The 26,029-nt window shown below is 35.5% G+C and overlaps 1 protein-coding gene across 7 annotated transcripts in view; it reads right to left on the minus strand.

Moving 5' to 3' along the window:
• The window catches only part of TBC1D32 (TBC1 domain family member 32), a 185,340-nt gene that overhangs the window by 83,717 nt on the left and 75,594 nt on the right, over window positions 1-26,029 (minus strand). For all 7 annotated transcript variants that reach the window (XR_003793726.1, XM_029224009.1, XM_029224008.1 and 4 more), the window contains 5 exons: window positions 24,974-25,112; window positions 22,298-22,385; window positions 20,333-20,451; window positions 17,288-17,404; window positions 10,565-10,653 (listed from right to left, as the gene is read on the minus strand). Coding sequence is in view for 6 of the 7 variants with exons in the window: in XM_029224009.1 (XP_029079842.1) it covers window positions 10,565-10,653; window positions 17,288-17,404; window positions 20,333-20,451; window positions 22,298-22,385; window positions 24,974-25,112 (552 nt within the window). In the remaining variant the exon portion in view is untranslated. The remainder of the gene's footprint in view (window positions 1-10,564; window positions 10,654-17,287; window positions 17,405-20,332; window positions 20,452-22,297; window positions 22,386-24,973; window positions 25,113-26,029) is intronic.

The raw sequence follows: 26,029 nt of genomic DNA on the forward strand, positions 1-26,029 counted from the left end.
AGATGATTCTAAAATTTGTATGGAAAAAAAAGGACTAAAAGTAGCCACGATATTTTTGGAAAAGAACCAAGTGGGAACAATCACCCTATCAATTATTGTAACGTATTATAAAGCTATAGTAATTAACAGAATCTAATATTTGTACAAGGATGAACAAAATCCAACTGAATAGAATAGGAAGTTCAAAAACATACCTTTGAATATTTAGATACCTTTTCTGTAACACACAAAAAAATTATGTATATATATGCACACAGAGATACGTAGCTAATGTTCCACGTGTAGTTGTTTATAATAGCCAAAACTAGAGAACTATAAGTATCTCAAACGTCTGCTAGTAGCATAATATATAAACAAAACACAGTATACTCATGCTATGGAATATCATATAGCAATAAATATTGACCTTAGAAAAATAATGCTACATATAAAAGGTCAGATATCACAGAGTATACAGTCTATGCTACCACTAAAATAAAGCCCAAAAAGCAACAAAATTAAATGTATTTTTTTGGAAATACATAACTAAGTAGTAAAAATATAAAATAAAGTAGTAAATACCATAAAAGTCAGAATAGTGGTTACCCATTAGGGAGATGGGAGGCAGTCATGATCAACAAATGCATAGTACTAGTAAGTTCTTTTCTTTACTTGACTGGGATTTTATGTAGACATTTATTTTAAAACACTTTGCTAAATTTATGTTTATATTTTATGCAGGATTTATATTTTTAATATTTCATAAAAAACTTGTGTCATGCTTGGGTGGATAATGGGAAGAAGTATAGCATTATATCTATAAGAAATATAAACATGTGTGCAATAAATGAACAAATCGAAAACACCAATAAAACAATGCATACTTTAATAATTATGCATAAAAGCCTTGATAACAATGAGTGCCATTTACTACTCAATCATGTAATCATCTAATAAACAGATCTTAATGTTTCATTAATTATATCAGCATATGTGTATAAGCTAGCAGCTACAGTAAACATGGAAGAAAAAGCCAGTTGAGTAAGACCATCTTTTTAGCCTAACCATGAGGCTAGGTTTACAAAGTGAATTGGAGTGTTGTGTGCAGATTATTTTATATCCATTAAGTTTTGAAAAGTGACCATAAAAACATGTCTCAAAACTTACATATTATTAGGCTTACAAGTAACAAATTGTGAAGTTTAAGTTTTGTTGGCCCCAACCCAAATTTCCCGAAGTTAAGAAAAAAATCTGCTGCTTATTTCAAACATAAAGTTAGTTATATCAAGAAGTATTCCAAAGAAAATCAACAATTATCCAAGATGAATCCAAATTCATTACTGGATAAGTGCTTTAATGGTATATTTTCAGTTTTTTATGGACAGATAAAGTATTAAAAATAAAGTTAATGTAAAGATATCAACGGTAAGTTTCACAGAAGAAATTTCAAAGTGTTTGTGAATATGTATGTGTATCTCTCTCTCAGAACACAGTTAGAATTAGATGGAGTCTACCTACCCCAGGCACAAACCCCCTCAGGTTGTTAGGTGTTATAGGTTACTTTTATCAAAATAAGAGAAGTTTCTGTACACCAAAAGACAGACAGTAATCACAGACCTTAGCTGTTCATTCTCTATTTCATACAATCCTAAGCAATGTGCAAATATTACAGACACTATTATAGCCTTATGGTTCCCAGGAACCCAAACAGTCTAGCACTCAGGGATATGGTGTTGCTGTTTGAAGGTGGTGAAGACATAAGAGTTTGTCTGCCTACAGCAAAGCTTTTGGAGGCATGACATGACTATTTAAAGTGGGGAAGGATCCAGGCCCCTGTAGTAACTCCATGAAAGAATTTGTATACCTGTGGTGATATTCAATCAGATCTACTGCCTGGGCTTCCCTGGTGGCGCAGTGGTTGAGAGTCACCTGCTGATGCAGGGGACGTGGGTTCGTGCCCCGTTCTGGGAAGATCCCACATGCTGCGGAGCAGCTGGGCCCGTGAGCCATGGCCACTGACCCTGTGCATCCGGAGCCTGTGCTCCGCAATGGGAGAGGCCACAACAGTGAGAGGCCCGCGTACCGCAAAAAAAAGAAAAAAAAAAAAAATCTACTGCCTTATTTGAGTCAGGTTTATTGATGACATCTAATAACAGCTTTCTCATCTCACCTCAGGCACTGAAGGCTAAGTCCCTATCTTTATTAGACACTTTCTGCTGCATTGCTCAGTCTGCACATGTTTCCTGCCTTAGTGTATCTGTTAATTATATGTAACAAAAGACATAATCAGGATGAAGTCTCCTTAGGAGGGTAAATTAACAAAGCCTCTAACTGAGAAGATACTGCTAATTTGGCCAATGTGAATACCAGGAGCAGTCTGCTTTCACCCAACATGGACAGTAATACATCTTTCATTTTAACAAAATTTAGTCCAGGGCAGCCTTGATTGTCCTATCATCCCTCAGGTCGTCATGAAAAACTACTCTACCGATGATATGTTAACTGGGCCTAGGTGAAAAGGAAGTATCTGGCATTCTACATGTTTCAGTAAAAAAAAAAAAAAAAAAAAAAATAGGTGTGCCAGAGAGTGAGAGATCCAAAAAACTGGGGCATTTCATTGGCATCTCAGTGAAGTTTCTGAGTTCTAGTGGCCTAGAATGTCAAGATATCACATGTAATATACATGATGTATTATTAAATCTTATACTATTTACCACCAGGAAGTGACATAATGCATGATTTTAGCCTCTGTGAGTTTTAGAAGCAACACCTACAATATTTGGGTATGCTTCTCTGATTTATATCAAGTAACCCCTAACTATCAACTTTATGTGACCTAGAGGCTAGAATAAGATCTGAGGCAGGCTCCAAATCTAGAAACTCTATCACTTGAGCCTTTAATCCAGCAGATTCAATATTCAAACTTAATGGCTGATTAGATACTATACGGAACTTCTAGCAAGGGGCAATACAAGATACACACATGGTCTCCTAACATTTTGGAGCAAATCCATGTTCTGTTAAATAAATATTCCTGTTTTTTGATCCTTATTTGATAAACAATGTCTAGCCCCTGCCACCATGTCTACTTTGCTCATAAGCCCAGCTGAGTAAGCACTAGGGTAGCTGAGGAAAGAGGCTGAGCCAAACAAAAGGGATTATTTTACCTCCTTGGCAGAAGGAGAGATCAGAGCATTGACATGAGTCAAAAATACTCCCTCAATCTGAGTGTATTCTCAGAGGATCATCTATATACCTCTTCCACCAATCTTCTTAAACCAATCCTCCAAGTGCTTAGAATAATACCTGACACACAGTAAGCACTGTTATATTTGACATTATTATTATTATGCTTTTGCAGAAAAAGTCTTGAGATATATTACTGGTAGATACATAGGGAAAAACTAAGCAGATGGAAAAATAATGCCTTATTAATGCTAAGAAAAACAAATTTGGAGAGGAGAGGAAATTGAATGATAATACATCTCTTGAACTGACAGATAATAACATTTATTCTTTTTCAACACAATACCCCTTCCCTTAGCTGCACTTGTCTCTGATTCACGATTTCCAGAAGGTAAACCTCCAATGTTCTGCTGAAGTTGGGAAGAACAGTAACCTAGGCTGAGTGGGTAGGAATTGAGAGAATGTGAGGGCATATCTAAATCTCATAATTTGAACTAATCCTATTATTGAAAATCTTAGACTTTCACACCTAATCCTCTATTTTCATCTCCATTTTCAGTGTTGTCTCTAATTCCTAGTGTTTCTAGAATACTGTGATAAAAAGTTGCTTCTGGGCATTCCCTGCCAATTTACTTTTAGCTTTGCTGACCTACTAAATCAGTTACAATTTACCCATTTGTTTTGTAGCTCCCGACATTATATTGTGGATATCTCCATCCCACAATCCTTTCTGAAAAAGTTATCTCCATCAAAACATGGGAGTAGGGGCTTCCCTGGTGGCGCAGTGGTTGAGAGTCCGCCTGCCAATGCAGGGGTCACGGGTTCGTGCCCCGGTTCGGGAAGCCTGTGCTCCGCAATGGGAGAGGCCACAGCAGTGAGAGGCCCGCGTACCGCAAAAAAAAAAAAAACAAAAAAAAACCATGGGAGTAAACCAAGAAATAGGAAATTAAATCCCAGGTAAAAGAGAATCCAATTTAGAAGAGAGAAGAAGCAATTCCCAGGATGACGGTGAAGGGAAATCCCAGGAAGGCTGATATATAAGGCTAAAAGATCCTCCAGTACAAACACAGGTGATATAAGAACAAAAGATAAAATATTACCTGATGTCCTTTAGTTTATTATTCACAAATATGAACAGGACATGGCCCCTGCCTTCAAGAATGTAAAAACCTTGAGACTATAAAATATAATTGGACAGAATGGTTATAAGGCCCTTGACATTTATGTTGCAAAACAGCAGTCCCCAACCTTTTTGGCACCAGGGACTGGTTTCGTGGAAGACAATTTTTCTATGGACTGGGGTGTGGGGGGAATGGTTTCAGGATGATTCAAGCGCATTACATTTACTGTGCACTTTATTTCTGTTATTATTACATTGTAATATATAATGAAATAATTATACAACTCACCATAATGCAGAATCAGTGGGAGCCAAGAGCTTGTTTTCACTTGCCACTCACTGATAGGGTTTTGATATGAGTCTGCAAGCAATTGATTTATTATGGTCTCTGTGCAGTCAAACCTCTCTGCTAATGATAATCTGTATTTGCAGTCACTCCCCAGCACTAGCATCACCGCCTCAGATCGCCTCAGGCATTAGAGTCTCATAAGGAGCACGCAACCTAGATCCCTCACATGCACAGTTCACAGTACAGTTTGAGCTCCGGTAAGAATCTAATGCTGCCGCTGATCTGACAGGAGGCAGAGCTCAGGCGGTAATACGAGCGATGGGGAGCAGCTGTAAATACAGATGAAGTTTGGCTCGCTCACTGCTTATCTCCTGCTGTGCGGTCCGGTTCCTAACAGGCCACAGACCGGTACCAGGGGTTGGGGACGCCTGTTGTAAAACAATGCAATGTATGCGTCAGGCATTATATTCTCTGGAACCAGACCATCTGGGTCCAAATACCAGCTTCATTAATTACTAGGTGTGTCATCTTAAAAGGCTTAACTTCTGTGGCTCAGCTGAGTCATTTAAAAAAATGAAGCTAATTAGAGTACCTATTTGATGGGGCAGTTCTAAAATTAAGAGATTTAAATGTGAAACTAATACCAGTACCTGGGACATAATGAGCACTATACAAGTGTTATGCAGCAGCAGACGTACTGTATTTTTTTTTTTTAGGACAGTCTGGAAATACATTAGTAGATACACAGAAAATGAAGTAAATGGGAAAAAGCCACGCAATTGTTAACTTCAGAAAAAATAAAGTAGGAAAAAGGAAATAGTCATAGTATACTACTTGGCCCATAAATGAATAATATTTATATAGACACAATAATGTAAACTTTCAATAGTGATTTAATCAAGATTGTGATGAAACTATAGAGCAGGGAGAGAGGGAGAGCAGAGGAAACCTAAGTCCTAAGACTCGAAATTCTTTAAGACAGGAGATCAGGAACTTCTCTGGTGGTCCAGTGGCTAAGACTCCACATTCCCAAGGCAGGGGGCCCAGGTTCGATCCCTGGTCAGGGAACAAGATCCCACATGTCATAACTAAGAGTTCACATGCCGCAACTAAAGAGCCCGCATGCTGCGACAAAGATCCCACACGCATCAACAAAGATCCCAAGTGTTGCAACTAAGACCCAACGCAGCCAAATAAAAATTTTAAAAGTATTCAAAAAAGAGATCAAATCTAAATTTCAAAAATCAAGGCATAGTATATAAGCATGTTATTTAAAAAAAACCAAATAACTCAGATACAGAGAACAAACTGGTGATTGCCAAGGGCGGTGGAGGGGGGTGGTGCGCAAAATGGGTGAAGAGTGTATTCCGTATTTGAAAGCTGCTAAGACAGTAAATCTTAAAAGTTCTCATCACAAGAAAAAAAAGATTCCTGTAACTATGTATGATGATGATGATAACTAGACTTTTGTGGTGACCGTTTCACAATACATACAAGTATCAACTCATTATGTTACACACCTGAAATTAATACGTCATGTTAATTATAGGTCAAATTATCGAGGACAAAAACCTCACTGTGCCTTAATTAGTGCCCTTAAAAGACAGGTGTTCAAGAAAATAATTTGTACGCAGCATATAATAAATGTACAACTTTCTTTAAAAAGTTTCCAGGCAGCTGTTTTTAATCAACAGATTTAGCAAATGAATGTTAAACAAATAACCAAAAAGTACTTGGCAATGTGGTGGACATGAAAGTAAAAGAAAATGATACTCCCTTGGGAAGTTTAAGTTTTAGTCAGAGACAGAAATAAAATTAAGAATGTGTGAATGACAAAAAAGGCAAAGGACATTCAGGAAAATTATCAGAGTGTTCTTATAATAAGTCATGGAGAAAGTAATTCATGAAGCAAGCTTTTCCTTGAAGGATGATCCAAATTTGTACAAAGACAGCAAAAGTGAAGACAATATTCAAGACAAACAGGTATAGAGGCAATAATAAACACTGTGCTTGAGGGAGATAAGTCTAACTTACTCAGAGCATTAGTTCAGGCTGAGTAAGGTGGAAAATATTATACACAGGAAAGGTGGAGATATTCTGGAGCTCCTTGAAAGGCCCATAATAGAGCCTGGAATTGCCAGTTATTTAAAATGGGAAGATGGAGAGCTTTATAAAGATGCTATTCTCGGGCTTCCCTGGTGGCACAGTGGTTGAGAGTCCACCTGCCGATGCAGGGGACACAGGTTCGTGCCCCGGTCCGGGAAGATCCCATATGCCACGGAGTGGCTAGGCCCGTGAGCCACAACTACTGAGCCTGTGCGTCCGGAGCCTGTGCTCTGCAACAGGAGAGGCCACAACAGTGAGAGGTCCGCGTACCGCAAAAAAAAAAAAAAAGATGCTATTCTCTTCTGCATTAATTACCTCACATTTCTCATTATCTTAAAATCCAATTCCTCACTAGGTAGCCAAGTTAAAGAGAATGAGAACCACATCACATTTACACATTATTACATCTCCCACATGTAGCACAGAACATACTGTCTAAAAGTGAATTATAATGCTCAAACCACTTGAACTGTTTTATATAATCTTTGTTCTTAAGCTCTAGGAAATGCTGGGGAAATAATTACCTCTGGAGTGAAAAAACATCTATTTGAAATTCAGCAATTCCTTCTGTTTCACTAGGGTTTCTTTTCCTTTTCTATAAAATTCATTTAGAATTTAAAATAGAAACCATATTATGATTCCATTTTTATAAAATATTTCCATATAGCTATTCTTCTGTCTGTATATGCATATAAGACATCTAGAATGATTTTCCTCAGTGTTAATAATATCACTTTCAGAGTTAGGAGGAATTTCATTTAATTTATTATATTTAATTTCCTGCATTGGTTAATTTCTTTATAATAAAGACAAATTATTGTTTGAAATACAAAGAAAGAAAGTTAAGATGACTCAATATTGAACAACTAAATAGATAGTTGGGCCACTTAATAAGATGGAAATGAAAGATTTGTTTTGTTTTTGTGGGAGAAGACCCAACAGTTCAATTTTAGACAAGTTTGTGATATCTGAGAAATGTATGAATTGAGATATCAGGATGCAGTCATGTATATGAGTCTGGTAGCTCAGAATGGTAGTTTAGATCGGGGATATAAATTGGGGCATCCGTTGGCATACAGATGATACTTAAAGGCAAAGGAGTAAGTGGATGAACTAGGGGCAGCGTGTAAAGAAAAAACGTGGACCCAGGACCAAGTCCTGAGTATTCGAACATTCAGAGGTTGCTTAGAGAATGAAAAGGAGGAGAAACTGCAGCCATAGGAGTATGTGGTATCACAGAAGCTAAAAGAACTTTCACATAGAAATGGCCCATTATGTCAAATGTTACTTACAGTAAGATGAGAATCAAGAGAAGAATCCACTAGATTCATCAGCATAAAAGTTATAAGTGACCTTGAGATGAGTAGGATGTGCAGTTCTGACAGAACTGTAAAGTCAGTGTCAAATCTAAGGGGGCTGAGGAGTAAGCAGAGGTGAGCAAGTAGGGACAGTTCGTATAGATACATTTTGCTGCAAGAGGCAGAGAAATAGGACAGTGACTGCAGAGAGATGTGATGTCAAGGAGTTTCTCCGTGCGTGTGTTTTGTTTCATTTCATTGTAAAATGGGACATGTGAAGGCATGTCTGCACACTGATACCAGTAGTAGAAAAGGACAGGTTGGAAGTGGAAACAAAGAGGATAGGAGGGCTAATCAAAGGAGCAAGCTTCTTGTATATTAGTCATTTACAATATAAGATTTGTAAGATCTTGGCAAATAAAAATTCAGAAACTTAAATAGAATGTGATGCTGTTGAATGTGAAAATCCACATTTCCTTAAGCCCCAAATTAGCCTCATCTAAGAGCTGCGGTAAACCTAAAGAAATTGTATCAAATTTACCATCATGCTAGTCTAGATTTCTGAAGCAAGGGGAAAAAAAATAAAGTGAATGGAACAAAGCAATGCTAAATGTAGAAATCAAACACATTAATGAGATGACTTACTGGGAGGGAACGGTATAATTAAAAACAAAAAACTGTGGGAGTGAAAGAAAATGATACAGGCAAAAATCTGAAATACATAGAAACATGAGATTTATATAATACTAAGCTATGATTTAAATTATCACCACTGGACCTCAGTTACCAATGCTAGACTGAAACAGTAGACAAATGAAAGTAAACTTTCATAGACAAATGAAAGTTTCATTTAAAAAATGAAAGTAAACTTTCATAGAAAAGTGAAAGTTTCATTTAAAAAATGAAAGTTAGCTTGAGATGCATAACTTAAAAATACAACTGAGTATTATAAGAATGGACTTCAAAATACCATGAAATTTCTTGTCAAAGAAAAATTTGTTAAAAGACACATAAAATTAAAATACAAACTTTTCCTCAAACAGTGGTTTTGTCATTTTCTTTGTCTGAATGTTGATATTGTAAACAGCACATTTCTTGGCAGATGTGGAAGACTACTGAGATACTGAAAAAATGACGTCAATTTATTTCCTAAGTAAAACTCAAAAACCGTATACAGCAAGTAGACAGATATAAAGAAACGAAGTACTGCTACTTTATATCTATTACTAACATTTTTATAGTGCTTGCTATGTGCCAAGCACTGCTATAAGCCCTTCTAATTTTTCATATGTAAGTCTCATGGTAACTCTGTGAGGAAAAGTATATAGTTATCCTCCATTTTACAGATGGGTAACTGAGATCTCACTTCACAAAACTAGTAAACAGTAGGTAGACTGACTCCAGAGTCCATGTTGCTGACCACTATATTGCACGGCTATTATAGGTATCTACAATGGGATGGCAAATTTTCTAGTTTCCATTTAGACATTATGAGAAAGCATACACTATGCAAATTAATATATTTTATTCCCAGGAGCATTTTACTTCTTGGATTGCTTTTTACATGACTTAAAATCCTACAGCTAAATATTTTGCCAGAAGAACACCAAAAGAAAATATTACTCTATAAAAGAAAGAAAACATACAGAAAAAAAAATTTACTCAACATATTAATAACAAGAGACCAAAATCTATGTTCTATAATTAGAAAGCTCAGAAACATACTTGCTATGCAAAAGGAGATTCTACTGATAGGTTTTCCCCAGAATTCCTCATCACTGCTTGCTATATGATTATCTGATGCTATTCACAGAAAGTTAAAATTTAATGTGAAAGTACGTTTTGAGATAAAGAGCATACCACCACAAAGAACTATAATAGCTGCAGCTTTTTTTCCTACCTTCTTTGAACTATAAATCCAAAAATGAAACTCAGTTATTAATGAATGTAAAAAAAAGGCTTAAGACTTATAATATACACTACCATTAGAGAAATCTAATTTTAGAAAAGTAATTGCTTTATTTCTTAGGTAGAACATTCTCACTGACTCCCTCCCCCTCATACTTTTAAAAGTTACTTTGCTAGTAGAAAGGAAATCATGAACCTATGAAAGTGAAAATTTTCTTTAATTCAGCTGCTTTTAAATGTTAAGGAATATAAATTCAACCAGAAAATATTTAAACCTTGGGTTAAAGAGTATGATTAACATTGAGGAGCAACATTTGGGCAAGATAAATCGTCCATTTCTAGGCCTCTTTCAAGACTACATTATGGCAGGAGTCCAATCCAACACCAATCCAGGGAAGCCCCAGCTGACGCCTGAGTAAACTGAAGAGTCCACAGGATGCCTCTAATGAATCGAGCAGAAGTGAAATACACTGTGATAATACAGAACCTAAATGTGGCAAAGGCCATAATGTAAAAATCTAGTGACTATAATTTACCTTTGTAATATTACAGAAAGACAAATTACATTTAAACATGCTTTAAAAATTAGCTTATTTTAAATACTTTTTTAAAGTATATAGAACATATCCTTAACTGTTTTTGCAATAAGAAAACATCAAGTGAAATTCAGCATCTTACCTTAGACCAAAGATGTGTGATTGTTCATAGTTGAATAAAGAACGAATCTTGGCTTCAGAATTCAAAATTATAAGTCTGTCAATAATATCCTGTAAAAGAGACTTAGACTGTTCTTGGCTGAAACCATTTAAAGAAAATCAAATCAACAAATATTTATTTAGATTTGTGGTTCTCAAACTCGGCTTTGCATTTGAATGTAGGGAGCTGTTTAAAAAAAGCTTTTTTTAATTAAGCCTAAATCTCACCCCTAGAGATTCTGAATTAATTGGTCTGGGTGTGGTATGAGCATCAAGACGTGTAAACATTCCTGAAATGAATCAAATGTTTACCCAAAGCTGCTTATTGCAGCCAGTTAAATACTGTTTAAACTGCTAAAAATGTAAACTACCTTGAAAAACAAATATGAACTCTAAAAATGTGAAGCATGAACAATGGATTTAAATAGTTTTATCTAGGAATTATTTGAGATTTTGTTAATAGATATTCTCTGCTCATGTAAAGCAGTGGTTTCCAACCCTGAGCAAACACTGCAATCACCTAGAGAACTTAAAAAGTAAATATAGGGCCTCCCTGGCAGCGCAGTAGTTAAGAATCTGCCTGCCAATGCAGGGGACATGGGTTCGAGCCCTGGTCCGGGAAGATCCCACATGTCATGGAGCAACAAAGCCCGTGCACCACAACTACCGAGCCTGCGCTCTAGAGCCTGCGAGCCACATCTGAGCCTGCATGCAACTACTGAAGCCCGCGCGTCTAGAGCCCATGCTCCACAACAAGAGAAGCCACCACAATGAGAAGCCCGGGCGCCGCAACGAAGAGTAGCCCCTGCTCGCTGCAACTAGAGAAAGCCCATGCACAGCAAAGACCCAACACAGCCAAAAAAAAAGTAAGTGTAATAGCTACCCAAGCTCTATCCCAAAGCAATTAAGTCACTATCCCTGGGGTATGATTCTGGCATTAACATCCTTGTAAAAGCTTCCCACAGTTGTTGCAATGGGTAACCATGCTTAAAAATCACTGATGCAAGTACAGAGAGAACCTGATGCCTAGGTGCCATCAATTGTTCCAAGCACTGACAATTTAAGCCTATCACAAAATTTTGAGCATTCTCTAAAAGCCTTTCTTTCTATAAGACCTGGCTTTTGTGCATATCTTTGGGTTCAGGCCTAAGAAATTTATTCATAGCAAATACTTGTCTCTCTCTCATTGATCATTTTCCTGATCAAGAAACTTGTTACTTTCCACGAGTTTAAATTCAAGATATTTCTGTAACCAACAGGGCAAAAGAAGAATGGTTATGCTAGGGAATAAAGTCACATAATATTTCCTGAGGTCTATGTAGATGATAGTACAAACATATCAAATACATAAGAGGCCAGGAAATAAGACTGTAAGGAGGAGGAAATAATGGATCTAAAAATCACATCTGAAAAATACTAAACAAGACACAGTAAAAACTGGATTTTGTATGAACTTACCAACTGAAAGTTTACATGGAACACTTAGGAATGCATTTACCATTCTACAAACATCTTGTAAAATGTGTAAATAATATTAGCACAAAGAGTTTACAATCAGCAAATATTAAATAAACTGCCTAACAATGAAGAATGAAAAGATTGCTATCTTAAACAATCTGTCCTTGTTGGCTGCTACTTAGCTGGACACTCATTTCAAAACAGTACATGACACCTTGTGACTCCAAAGTTCTAGTTCTGAATCTAAGTACTAGATACTGTAAGAATACAAGGTAGAGAATGTATTACCAACAAGCTAATAGCAGCTATCTATCAATGATAATGCATTTTCAGAGAACAAATGTTACAGTAAATAAATTCTTCTTCAAAGAGGATTACACCGATGATCACCACTTAGGGAAGTAAACACCCGGGAAGCCCACCTTATGGAGAAATTCAGTTTGTAAGCACTACAATGTGTGTCAATAAGGCAATCAGTTTCCTAAATTAAGCAACAGCTTCTGAGAAATAAGTTAGTGCAAGTAAGGCTTGAGACTCAAAAAGGAGTCTGAACCTGTGCTTTTTTAAAAGCATATTGTCTAGCTTGGGAATATGTTCAGTAATCTAGTAAGCCAGAATGAAACCACGACTGGAAAAACAAAGAGGAATATGCATTCTCTATAAATCAATATATGTTTGAGTGCCTATTCTGTTTACAGTTGTCCCAATGGCTGGGTTTGTGCTATCTGATCCCTTTTACTTAAGAAAGGGCCAAGTGAAGAGTGAGGAATATGTCAACCATAATGCCAATACTCCTATACCTGCACTATTAGGAGTGGTTTGTGATTGGTTAGTCCATAAACATCCATGAACAAAACTCAGTCTATTAAGGTCCTCCCTTGGGATTTTTCAAAGTGGGGAGTGTCTTAGTCCATTCTGGATGCTGTGATAGAATAGCATAGACTGAGTGGTTTATATATAACAGAAAGTTTATTTCTCACAGTTCTGGAGCCTGGTTAGTCCAACATCAAGTTGCCAGAGATTTTGTGTCTGGTGACGACCTACTTTCTAGTTCACAGTCAGTCATCTTTTTGCTGTGTCCTCAGATGGCAGAAGGGGTGAGAGGTTTCTCTAGGGTTTTTAATAAGGCACTAGTCACCCCATAAAGACCTTACCTCCAAATATTATCACACTGGGAATGAGGTTTCAACATATGAATTTGGGGGGTATACAAACATTCAGTCTATAGACAGGAGGTAGAGGAAAATGCCACTCTGGTGGTGTAGTGAGTTGAACGGTGACTCCCTCTAAAAAAAAAGATATGTCTATGTTCTAAATCCCCAGAACCTATGATTGTTACCCTATTTGGAAAAAGGGTCTTTGCAGAGGTAATGAAATTAAGGATCTTGAGAATAAGATCATCCTGTATTAGGCAAGTGGGCCCTAAATCTATTGACAAGTGTTCTTATAAGAGAAAGACAAAGGGAGATTTAAGAAAGAAAAGGAGACGGCCATGTGAAGATGGAGGCAGAAATTGGAGGGATGCAGTAACAAGCTATGAAATGCCTGAAACCACCAGAAATGAGAAGAGGCAAGGAAGAGTCTCCCCTGGAAACTTCGGAGGGAATGTGGTCCTGCTGACACCTTGATTTCAGACTTCTGGCCTCCAGAACTAAGAGAGGATAAATTTGTTGTTTTAAGCCACCCACTTTGTGGTAATTTGTTATGGTGGCCCTAGGAAACTAATACAAGGGGGGATGGTGAATGTGTCAGTATGGAATGACAAGTAGTCCCTCCCGTGTGTTCTTCTATAGAGGACACCATCTGCAGAAGAACATATTAATAATAATTACAGCAAACAATTATATAGCACTTATCTGCCAGTCAGTGATTTAAACTTTTATATTTAATTTAGTTCAATTCACTTAATTCTTACAACAACTCTGAGATAGTAACAGTATTGCCCTCTTTTTAACAGAGGAGAAAATGGGTCAAACTTGTCCAAGGTCACACAGCTTGTAAGAGGCAGAACCAGGAATCTAATCCAGGCAGTCTGGCTTCAGAATACAAACTCTTAACCACTATACTATGTATATGCCTTTCAATAAAGTCAAAATGGAGAGCAATAAAAAGAAAGGGAGTGGGGAAAGCAAGAGAGACAGATGTCGACCTGACTGAATTCAAAGTTCTATTTCCACTTGTCCCTGATTTTATTGCAAGATGGTAAGTCAATTCCTTTTTTGCCTAAACTAATTCAAATTGAGTTTCTCCAATAACTAAAGGGGTCCAACCTAATATACAATGTATATAAATAGAAAAGAAATAGAAAAGCAATTGAAAAATATATCTGTCAGAGGAAAAGAATATTTTGTGTCATTCATCTTTAATATACACAAGTACAAGTTGGAAGTTGTTCCAGGGCTTAGAATTTTGGTAGATATTCAATAGGAAACCATGAAGAGTGAAGGCCAAATATTCTTAAAGTACAAAGAATTTCTTAAAATTGGGAAACATAACACAAATAGAAAAAAAGCAAAAATAAGTTGAAAGACCACTATGAGAAGAAGAAACGTCAATGGACATTAAACACATGAAAAGATATTCTGCTCATAATGAGAAAAATATAAATTAACACTTCTTTCCTGTCAGACAAATATCTAAACCACCAACCACATTATCTTCTATGAGCCTGTCAGGAAACAAGCACTGTAATATCTTATTGATGGGAATGCAGAAGAATTATTCCCTGTGGTTGGAAATCTAGCAATACATACCAAAATTACATATGAATTTACCTTTCAATGCAGGGATCCCACTTATAGAAATCCAGCCCAAAAATCAGTAGTAGGCAGAATTCTAAGATGGCCCCAAGATTCTCAGGCCTTAAACACTAATGTATCAATAGGTAGTGCTATGAAGAGATTTTGCAGATGTAATTAAAGCTCTTAATTAGTTGATTTTAAGAGGGGATTATCAGGGTAGCTCTGATCTCATCACATGAGACACTTAAAAGCAGAGTTTTCTCTGACTGGTCACAGAAGAGGAAGTCAGAGAGATTCAAGCATGAGTGAAGTTCTTCAATGCTGACATGGAGGGAACAATCCGACAAAGCCCTGAAAGCAGCCCCCAGCTGACAGCCAGCAGGAGATCAGGCACTTCAGTCCCACAACTATAAGAAACTGACTTCTGCCAATAACAAGAACGAATTTGTTATCATGGATTTTTCCCCAGAGCCTCCAGACAAGCACTCAGCCTGGCCAACATTTTGATTTCAGTCTTTTTAATACTCTGAGCAGAAAACCCAGGTGCACAGTACTTGACTTCTGACCTATAATAAGTGGGTGTTTTAATTTGCTAAGTTGGTAGCAATTTGTTATGCAGCAATACAAAAAAAAAAATTACAGACATACTGGTAAACACAAGATAAGCCAAGGCTATTAATTTTGGCATAATTGATAATAGTAAAAGACTGAAAGAAACCAAGGGTTCACCAATAGACAACTAGATAAACTCTAGTACATCCACACAAGAGCACTATGTAACTGTAAAAAGGCATGAGTAAGAGCTCTACGTACCACTAAGGAGTAATCTCAAAGATAGAGGAGCAGGACTTCCTGGTGGTCCAGTGGTTGAGAATCCATCTTCCAATGCAAGGGATGAGGGTTTGATCCCTGGTCCTGGAAGGCCCCACATGCCACGAAGCAACTAAGCCCGTGCGCCACAACTACTGAGCCTGTGCTCTAGAGCTCGCAGTCCACAACTACTGAGCCCGAGCACCACAACTACTGAAGCCCACGCGCCTAAAGCCCATGCTCCACAACAAGAGAAGCCACCGCAATGAGAAGCCCGTGCATTGCAATGAAGAGTAGTCCCTGCTCACCGCAACTAGAGAAAGCCCGCACGCAGCAACAAAGACCCAACGCAGCCAAAAATAAATAAATAAATTTATTTAAAAAAACTAAAAGATCAATCCTAACATAAGTGGAAAGATATTTCTGACTATGCACTGTAGAACATCCATGAAAACTTGAGAACAAACATCCAAGCGATTGCGCTAGATTAAATAATTCATTTGTACTTGTGTTCCATAACAGATTTCAATAAAGGTAATAATATTAGAAATATTTTTAAAAACCATTCACTGGATATCTACTATATTCTATATGTAAATATGACTAAGATATCCTACTTGCTCTCAGGCCCTCACAGTATAGTAGGGAAGACAGGCGCATAAATGGCTAATTATAAAACTACTTAAGAAGTGCCAAGATACAGAAATTGAGACACAGGTGTAGAGAACAAACGTATGGACACCAAGGGGGGAAAGCTGCGGGGGGGTGGGGCTGGGGGTGGGATGAATTGGGAGATTGGGATTGACGTGTATACACTGATGTGTATAAATTGATGACTAATAGGAACCTGCTGTATAAAGAAATAAATTTAAAAATTAAACAAGCAAAAAAAGAGAAGTGCCAAGATACAAGTAAGGATAAGATAAAATTGGAACACTTCAAGAATATAAAAGTTTAATAATAAAAATACCTATCTTTATATTTCATTCACATAAATCATAAAAAATTTCCCAAAGTAGAGAAAGTTTAAAAAAATAAAATGTTTAGGGTCAAAAGAATTAGAAGAATTCAAAATGTCAAAACTGTAAAAAAAAAAAAAAAAAAAGACAACACACAGGACAAAGTGACCAGAAATAAAAGTAATGATTAACAACAGAATTTCAGAACTAAATAATTCTTTACTAATGCATATATACACATATTTATGTGTGTTCAATTCATAAACTTACCCAAAGATGAGGAACTAAATGTCTCTGAATGATTAAAACAAATTACCCATCTTAGAGTATGAATATAAAATAAGTCTCAAATTAAATAAATATGTATATACTGCCCTCATGGGGCAGTAATATGTAGTTCATTTAAAATATAGGCAGAAAATGCACTGGACTCCTTAGATACAATTTATTAACGTAAGTCACCTAAAAATAATTCATACACATACTTCTATATATGCCAAATCTCTTTCCTAGTTGGGAAGCCTTAACCTTGTTATTTCAATAGGTGCCACCACTGTTAGACAGCCGGATCAAAGATTCCATTTACAGATAATTCAGAAGCTAACATTCTATAGGTTAATAAATCAAACAGTCTTTAAATGTGATTTAGTATACCTTTTTTTCTGTTAAATTGCATTTTTACTACAGATCTTAAAAAGCGGCACTATAAGAGTGAAAGATTAAAAGAAAATGACTTACAATAACCCTCGTTGGGACTTCACGAAGAGAATATTCTTCTTTATCAGGAAGACCCTGATTGCCTACAAGCTCATAAACAGCAGGATAAGATAACAGGTTCACCAGTGCTAGAAAAGACTGGGGTGGGGGTAGGTGGGAGGGGGAGAAACAACCAATCGTTCAAATGGTTCATTTTTTTTTAACCACATCCAAGGAAGACTCATTAATGCGAAGGGCAATTTTTAAAATAAGCCTAATCAATCCATATAACTGAAATATATGCATCTATGATAAGTACAAAATAGTTAACGTCAACAATAATCTATGTCCTAACAATACATAACTGTAACAAAACATAAATGAGAACTGGAAAATGCTTTAAAATATCACGTATCTCTTGAAAGTTAGGTTCTGACAAAAAATGAAATGAGCAATCATTCTCATTCTTTGCACTGTTGTATCTGATGCATAAGAAAATATAAGAAAAATACTTTGGGGCTCTGGAGCAAGATAATAATAAATTCTATATATTATAGCACTCAGGTCACAAGGCTATCTTTATCCTTTAACTACATTCACTGGAAATTCAAGTAATCTAAATATAGTTATTAGAAAAAGCCATGGCTTTTCCTATCAAAACCCACGCATTTTCTGGTGCAATCTTACCAAGTTAATCTCTCCATGAAATTTTTAAGCTCCTGCTCTTGTCTTATCGACAAGAATCTGAATATTTTTCTCCAGCACAGTTCATTCTTTGGATCCCCTATGCAGAAGCACGCAGTGGTTGCCCATTACTAAACATCAGGTCTAAACTCCTTAGCATGACTTTCAAGGCACTTTACTAATTGACACCTTTCTTCTCTTCAGTGTCAAATCTTCTGCCCACCCCCTCCTTCAAATAATCATGACAATTTTCTATTAGATTTGAGTCTAAGTGTTCAAGGCTTTCTTAGTTTTGGTTGGTTGGGTTTTGTTTCAGCTTTGTTTTTTACTTCCAGTTTGAGGTAATTGATATATAACACTACATAAGTTTAAGGTGTACAGCATAATGATTTGACTTACATAATCAGGAAATGATTACCATAAGTTTAGTGAACATCCATCATCTCATATAGATACAGCATTAAATAGAAAAAATAAATTTCCTTGTGATGAGAATTCTTAGGATTTACTCAACAATTTTCATATAACATAAAGCACTGGTAATTATATTAATCATATTGTACATTACATCCCTACTACCTACTTATAACTGAAACTTTGTACATTTTGACCACCTTTACCACCATAAAGATATTATACTATTATTGACTATATTCACCACTATACATTTCATCACGTTGACTCATGTATTTTGTACTGAAAGTTTGTATCTCTTAATTTCCATCACCTATTTCACTCATTTCCCCACCACACTTCCCTCTGGCAACCACCTGTCTATTGTGAATCTATGACTGTTATGTTTGTTCATTTGCTTCATTTTTTAGATTCCTCATATAAGTGAAATCATATGTTAACTTTTTCATCTTCTACAAATTAGTAAATGATGTTTCTTCTTCACATATTCACATTCACAGACAGTGCAGCCTTGTTGCTGTAGTTGTTCATATTTGACCAAATACTACTCAAATTAATTTTAACTTCAAAAATATTTTTTGAATAAAGCAACATATAGGAAAAGCCTTAAACATAAAGATAAGTTTTGTGGTTAGAAAAATCTCATTTTACAATAAATTCCAGAACTTACCATACAAAAAAAAAAAAAGTGAAATCATATGGTATTTGTCTTTCTCCATCTGACTTATTTCACTTACCATAATACTCTCTAGGTCCATCCATGTTGTCATAAATGGCAAGATTTCATTCTATTCTATGGCTGAGTAATATTTCATTCTATGCCTATACCACATCTTCTTTATCCATTCATACATCAGTGAATTGAGAATTTCATAAATGTTGAAATTTGTCGAATGCTTTTTCTGTATCTATTGAGATGATCATATGATTTTTATTCTTCAATTGTTAATGTGGTATATTACAACAACTGATTTGCAGATACTGAACCATCCCTGCATCCCTGGGATAAATCCACTTGATCATGGTGTATGATCCTTTTAATGTATGGTTGAATTTGATTTGCTAGTATTTTATTAAGGATTTCTGCAACTACATTCAGTGATATTGGCCTGTATTTTTTATTTTTTTTCACAGTCTTTTGTTGTGGAATCAGGGTGATGCCAGCCACACAGACTGAATTCTGATGCATTCCTTCCTCTCAAACTTGTAATAGTTTGAGAAAGAAAAGCATTAACTCTTTAAATGTTTGGTATAATTCACCTGTGAAGCCATCTGATCCTGGACTTTTGTTGGGAGTTTTTAAAAATTACGGATTCAATTTCATTACTGGTCATCTGTCTGCTCATATTTTGTATTTCTTCCTGATTCAGTCTTGGGAGATGGATAAATTTCTAGAAATACACAATTTCTTCTAGGTTGTCCACTTTATTGGCATATAATTGTTCATAGTAATATCATGATTTCTGTGGTACTGACTGTAACTTCTTTTTCATTTCCAATTTATTTGGCTCCTCTCTTTTCTTGAGAAGTCTGGCTAAAGGTTTATCAATTTTATTTATCTTTTCAAAAAACCAGCTCTTAGTTTCACTGACCTTTTCTATTGGTTTCTTAGTCTCTATTTCTGCTTTGATTTTTATTATTTCTTTCCTTCTATTAAATTTGGGTTTGTTTGTTCTTTTTCTACTTCCTTTGAGTCGGCATTTGTTGTTTTGATTTTTTAATATGTCTGGTGTGTATTGTTTATTAATTGAGTAAAATTATAGTAGGAATATCCTAAAAGAAAAACGTCCTTGCAAGACAATTCACAGGGAACACTGGTATTTGTCTTTTACTAAGTTTATTTTAAAAATAAAAATTTAGAAATAAAAGAAAGGAGGGAAAAAATTAGGAAAGGCTGCTGGTTGTAACTGAATATAGATTAAGGTCTGGATGAAGTAATTTGAGAGAGATATTTCAAATCTATACATTGTTAGTTAAATCATTTCTTACCTTTTGACAGCTTCGGTCAATAGGGTCCACTGGAGTAGATTTGGGATGGGTTACCCTAACATCATCTCTTCCACATTCCAGATTGGCCCATAATTCAGTTAAAAGTGCATTAATAAACCCTAAGAAGAATTTTACATCATATTTATAATATACTACTTCTTTGGATTATGGAGGAAAGACATAATTATCCTTCTAACAAGACTGGTCCACACTGACAGAAGACATACTTGTATCCTTGGTGCCTCAGTATCATATAACTATGGAATGCCTAAACTCTCAAAGACTATTTCCCTAGAGGACTGAATTTTGAGCCCCAGTTTTTATCCTTTAGCCAATGACCTCTCCGAGCATGTTTTCCTGAAAAAAATAAGGTTTACATGTTACTCAGCAAATAAGCTAATAGTGAAATGCAGCCTGAAAGCTGGAGTGTATGTGTGTAAAGAAGGAGGTGTCCTGGAGGCACAGTAAACAATCAAAGAGTGTGTGTTCCCTTTCTTTAGTGTAACAATTTTTTTGCATTTCCATATGCTTAGAACATTTCTCCACTTCATACAACTTCTGGTTCTATATAGTCTTTAAATTCTCCTGAGTCAGATACTATAAATCTAAATGAAAGTGATTATTAAGCCCAATTATCAAATTCCTTTATGAGGAATCAAAGCATATGGAAAGGCGCAAGACAGAACACCTAATCATAAATCAGTAAGTTCATAATAACACATTAGAGCAGAAAGGGTCCTCTGGTACAATGGAAAACATATAGGCTCTGAAATCGAAAATAGCAGTGTTCAAGTTACAAATCTGCCAGCTTGTTAGTTACATGTCCTTGAATCTTTTGACTTCTAAGAGCATCAGTTCCCGATTTGAAAGCTGAGAAAAGTGTTGCATTTGAGGGTTGCCATAAAGTATAAATGGGATGATATACACAGAGGTCCTAATATAGTACCAAGACATCAGAGGAACTCGAGCAGTGTTAGTCTTCCTTCCTTTGTCCTATGAAAAACTGCATTTAATCCTCTCAAGAAAAGTTGGATATATGAGGTTTAGAAGCTTAATGACTTGAGCAACAAGAAAATCTGGGATTGAATCTAGTCTTCAAATGCTTCCATTAATGTGTCCCTCAATACTATAAATAAATTGGATTTTATTTTAAGTAAAAGAGTAAGTGGCTCAGCTTAGGGCAGCTTCTGCAAGAAACGTGTTTCATAAGTATTCCAAATTAGTCCAGCCAAAAAATATTTAAGATACACTATAGAAAAATATTTACATTTGAGGAGAGAATCAATAGTGACCACTGATGTTATGATTCTTCACTTCTAAGACTTAAATATAATCACAGCATCTCTATTAGAGATTACATCTTGTCTCTGGTTCAGGGTTCAGATAACCTTAATATACAATATATTAAATCTCCCAATGTTAGAATGTCTTAAAAATCCAATCTGTAGTAGATAATATTCAATACATGCCAACTACAAACTCCAAAAATAGTGGTGAAAATTAAGTGGGTGAAAGAGAATCTTTCAAGAAAGGAAGAGAAAAAGGAATAAGAAAATGGCATGTATGTGTGATTATTATGACTGGAAATCTTGATTTATATATAATTTACTGAAACTGAGCATTAAATCCTATCAGATGCAATTATACCAAGAGAGGATGACAAACTTTTGATTTATAAGATGAAGGCTTCTTAAAGCCATCAAATATAACTCAGTTTAGATCATTATGCACCATTGTTCTGAGGAAAGAAAAAAATTATATATATTTTTACAGAGAAAAAAAAAATTCCTAGTGGGATTGCACGGAAGAGAAAAGGTAAAAAGGAAATCCCAATAACATTCTTTTTACCTAAGGCCTAAGTTGGGAAAAAGAACTTTTGAGTGAAATACCTGATACTTGATCATGGCAGTTAAATTTTGCATAGACTCACTCATTTTATTTAAATTATAATTCTAAAGAACTTACCTGAACTTTGTAGTGCTACTGCACCTGCTGCTGTTGATGCCACGTGTGTAACCAGAACTCCATAGCCAAACTTTTTATGCCTGCTGACCTAACATAAATAAGGAATAATGAGAAGCAGGAAAACACAGCATGCTAATATTTTACTTACATGTTACATGTAGCGTTACTGATTTCTTTATTAAAATGCTGGACAGTCTTTCAAGAAAAGATAACAAGAGCAGAAAAAACTCAAACTATAACAATCAGTGAGTTAATACTAATGTAATATTTTTGATAATCTTGTTTCAGAGATCTAGGTTCTGGAACCAGCCCTAAAACTATGTTGCTTCATGACCCTAAACAAGTCACTATGTCTCTAAGTCTCTTTATATATAAAATAAGGGACTTTGGACCAGATGAAGAGAAACTCCTTCCAATTCTAATTTCTGTTATCTTACTATTTTATTCTTTAGGTTGGTTCTTTGATAATAAATTCTCATTAATTAATCTGTATTGACTGCCAGTTTTTTAACTGGGCTTTCAAATAAATGACTTTAAACAGAATAATGGTATCTTCTTAAAAATGACAGTTTTAGAGGCAATGTGATTTTTTTCCTAAAGAAGGAAGTTATATACACACACATGTGCACACACACACAATCCTCATTTATTATACAGGTTTCTAAACAACATTGTAGAAAACCTTAAATAATTTGTTATTTCACAAAGAATATCATCCATGTATTCATGGTAAAGTTGAGAAGTATCCCTTAGCAGAAATCAGAATAAGAAAATAAAGACGTTATAAAATATTCCTCCTTCCTCAGACTTTATAGCTCAGCCTGACCTTAGACAAAGTGTTTGACTTCTAAACAGAGCTAACCATTTAGAATTTGTATTTTTCAACATTTCATTAAAAGGATAAGGATATGTTTTTATCAAATTTTTAAAATATAAACTACACATTCCATGTTAAGGGCAAAAAAAAAAAAAAAGGCAGGGGGGACTAAAAGACCATGGGAAACAATTAGGTTTATTTCTTAAAATTTTTTGCTGCTCATCTCTCTATAAATTTGCCTTCCTTTTCCATTTTTATTACTCTTATTTTCCATTTTCCTTAATTTATCATCCATTAGTTCCGCAGTGGGATAACACAGAAGTACAGCAAGATAAATGTCTATCTTTTTTCCCACTTGCCTTCTTCCATGACAATGGGAAAAACACCTTACTCATCAATCATCCCAAAGGACACTGCTGATTCAGATATTAGCAGCCACAGGGGTCTTCCAGATCAACACTAAATACTAAAAAGGAAGGGCAGAGGAAAACTTCAGAGAAGCTAGAGGGGCTTCACTAAACAAGACTTAGATTTCACAGATACTGTTAAGACTAATCTGAGTTCCAGTATTACTACCATCAATAACTACATGTGTGAACACAAGCAGATAATTTATAACCAGCCTGGATCTCCAATTTCTCTTCAGCAAAATTAAGGAAAGTCTAGTTGCCTTCTTACAAGATAACTGAGAATCTAAATGTTCAAAAAATGTCTTGAATGGTGTAAATCAACATTAAACTATTGTACTAAATTATATGGTTGTAAGTTACTGACGTCCAGGGAACAACATCTTCTATTAAAACGAACAGTATATTAAAAGGAAGACCAGATTGTTTTAAAATTTATGAATATAAAAAAATGACATCTAGTCCTAGGTATATTATCACAACAGTAAAAAGCTATGTCTACATGGTCTCAAGAATCTGAATGAGAAAGAAAAATCTCTCTCAGTCACTTGAATATTTTCAAAAATGGAAAGAAAAAAAAAGGGAAACCCAAATGGTTAACTAGTACACAAGGAGAAATTCAAATTCACCAGCAGATCAAAACACAATTTATGTAAACTAAAAGCCTGAAAACCTTCTATATTTGCTATAATCTGAATGTCTATCTCTTCTCAAAATTCCTATGTTGAAATCCTAAGCCCTGGGAGTAATGGTAGGAAGTGGGGCCTTTGGGAGGCTATTAGGTTGTGAAGGTAGAGAGTGCTCACGAATGGAATTAGTGCTCTTATAAAAAAAAGATCCCCAAGAGACCCTAGCCCCTTCTGCTAGGCTACAATAAGAAGTCTGAACATCAAGAAACAATAGCTTCCAGAGATAAAGGAAACACTTTTAAAAGCATATCTATGATCCTAAGAAGCCCTGACATCTAGGGATATTTACTGTAACAGCAAAATGAATATACCTCAAAGATCTCTGTCTGATAAAGGGCTAAATTTATAGTAAATTTTATTTAACAGTACCAATAACAAAACCCCTCTACAAATATATTTATTTCTTCCAAAATGTGAACCCCAAACTCCCAATGACACATACACTTAGACCCAAAAGGTTTTTCTCCTGGAATTCCACCGAGTTTTAGTATAGCCAGATGTTTGATATCATATTTATAAAACATCTAGATGATTAACTGAGTTTTTCAATTTCATCCAGTTGTTTCAGCCTGTAAAATACTCACAGATACCAACATCAACTCTCTAAAGCTTTCCTGAAAAAATATCGTTAAATATTACAATGCTATATGGTTTTTTAATTGAGGTTTAATAATCTCTTCACACAAAGAAAACAGAATAATGTTCTTAATGGCTTTTACAGAAAGGAAAGTTCCTTTTGCCTGTGGCAGATGGTAATTCGCACCTGTAATTCTTTTGCATATTGGCTGAACATAAATGTCACACATTCATTGATGGCACCTGTTCTTTGAAGAAGTTGTAGTCCTTTGGGAGTGGCAGCAAAATTTAGTAAATCGTCTAACAAATTCTCTTCCCAAGCCATACTGAAACAGGTAAAAAGAAAGGTATGAACGTCTTTATTGTACTCAAAACTGAAAACAACAACAACAAAAAACAGCTTAATACTACTAACAATTAAATTTATAGAGTACACATTGGCTACAAAGTACTCAAATGTTTAAAAATAAGATAAACATCATGGTTTCCTTGACAGTGAGTTGTTTTTTTTATTTCTTCTATCCAATAATTTTCCTTCACTAAATGAATCAAGTATTAACTGAACATGTCAGCATTTTCATTACACCTAGATTCTCTCAACCAGGTCTTAATTTCATTCTGTTTTCCTATTATAATTCTGTTGTGCCTGGATTCCCCAAGCCCCGACTCTCCATTATTTCTATACTTTCTTTTTATTACGGAGTATCTATCTTCTGACTTTCTAAAGCATATCAGGCATTTTATCTTTATTGTCATTGGTTCTTAGTCTTACTTTTGGAGAATAACATTTTTTCTCAAAATAATTCTAAAAGGCCAGTAACATTCTCCAGAGAAAAAGAAAGGACAAAGAAAACAACTTGAAACATTCAGAAGACACACAGTAAACAGGAGAGTCAGAGCTAGCAATTTGGAAACACAGGAGAGGATATCAGCACTTCATCTGAAGTATCAGGTGTAAGAGAAAATGTTCTACCCACCCTACTGGATAGTCCTACTTGCCTAGAAAAAAAAACCTGGATATTAAAATAGGTCAAAATCAAATGTTTATATGCACAGTGAAACAGAGCATGGAAAAGTGTGCCTTTTTTTGCCCAAGGAAGTTTCAGAAGTATGTTTTGAAACTGGTAAGAGATTTGAAATCCAGAACTTTTCTGATTAGAAAAGGAACAATCAGTACATGCCGACACATATCGATCAGTGATCACACAGCAATGGCCAAAGATATAACTATGTTCAAACACAA

This window comes from Monodon monoceros, unplaced genomic scaffold, assembly GCF_005190385.1.
Source record: "Monodon monoceros isolate NGI ecotype Baffin Bay Population unplaced genomic scaffold, NGI_Narwhal_1 Super_Scaffold_15, whole genome shotgun sequence".
Classification (NCBI taxonomy): domain Eukaryota; kingdom Metazoa; phylum Chordata; class Mammalia; order Artiodactyla; family Monodontidae; genus Monodon; species Monodon monoceros.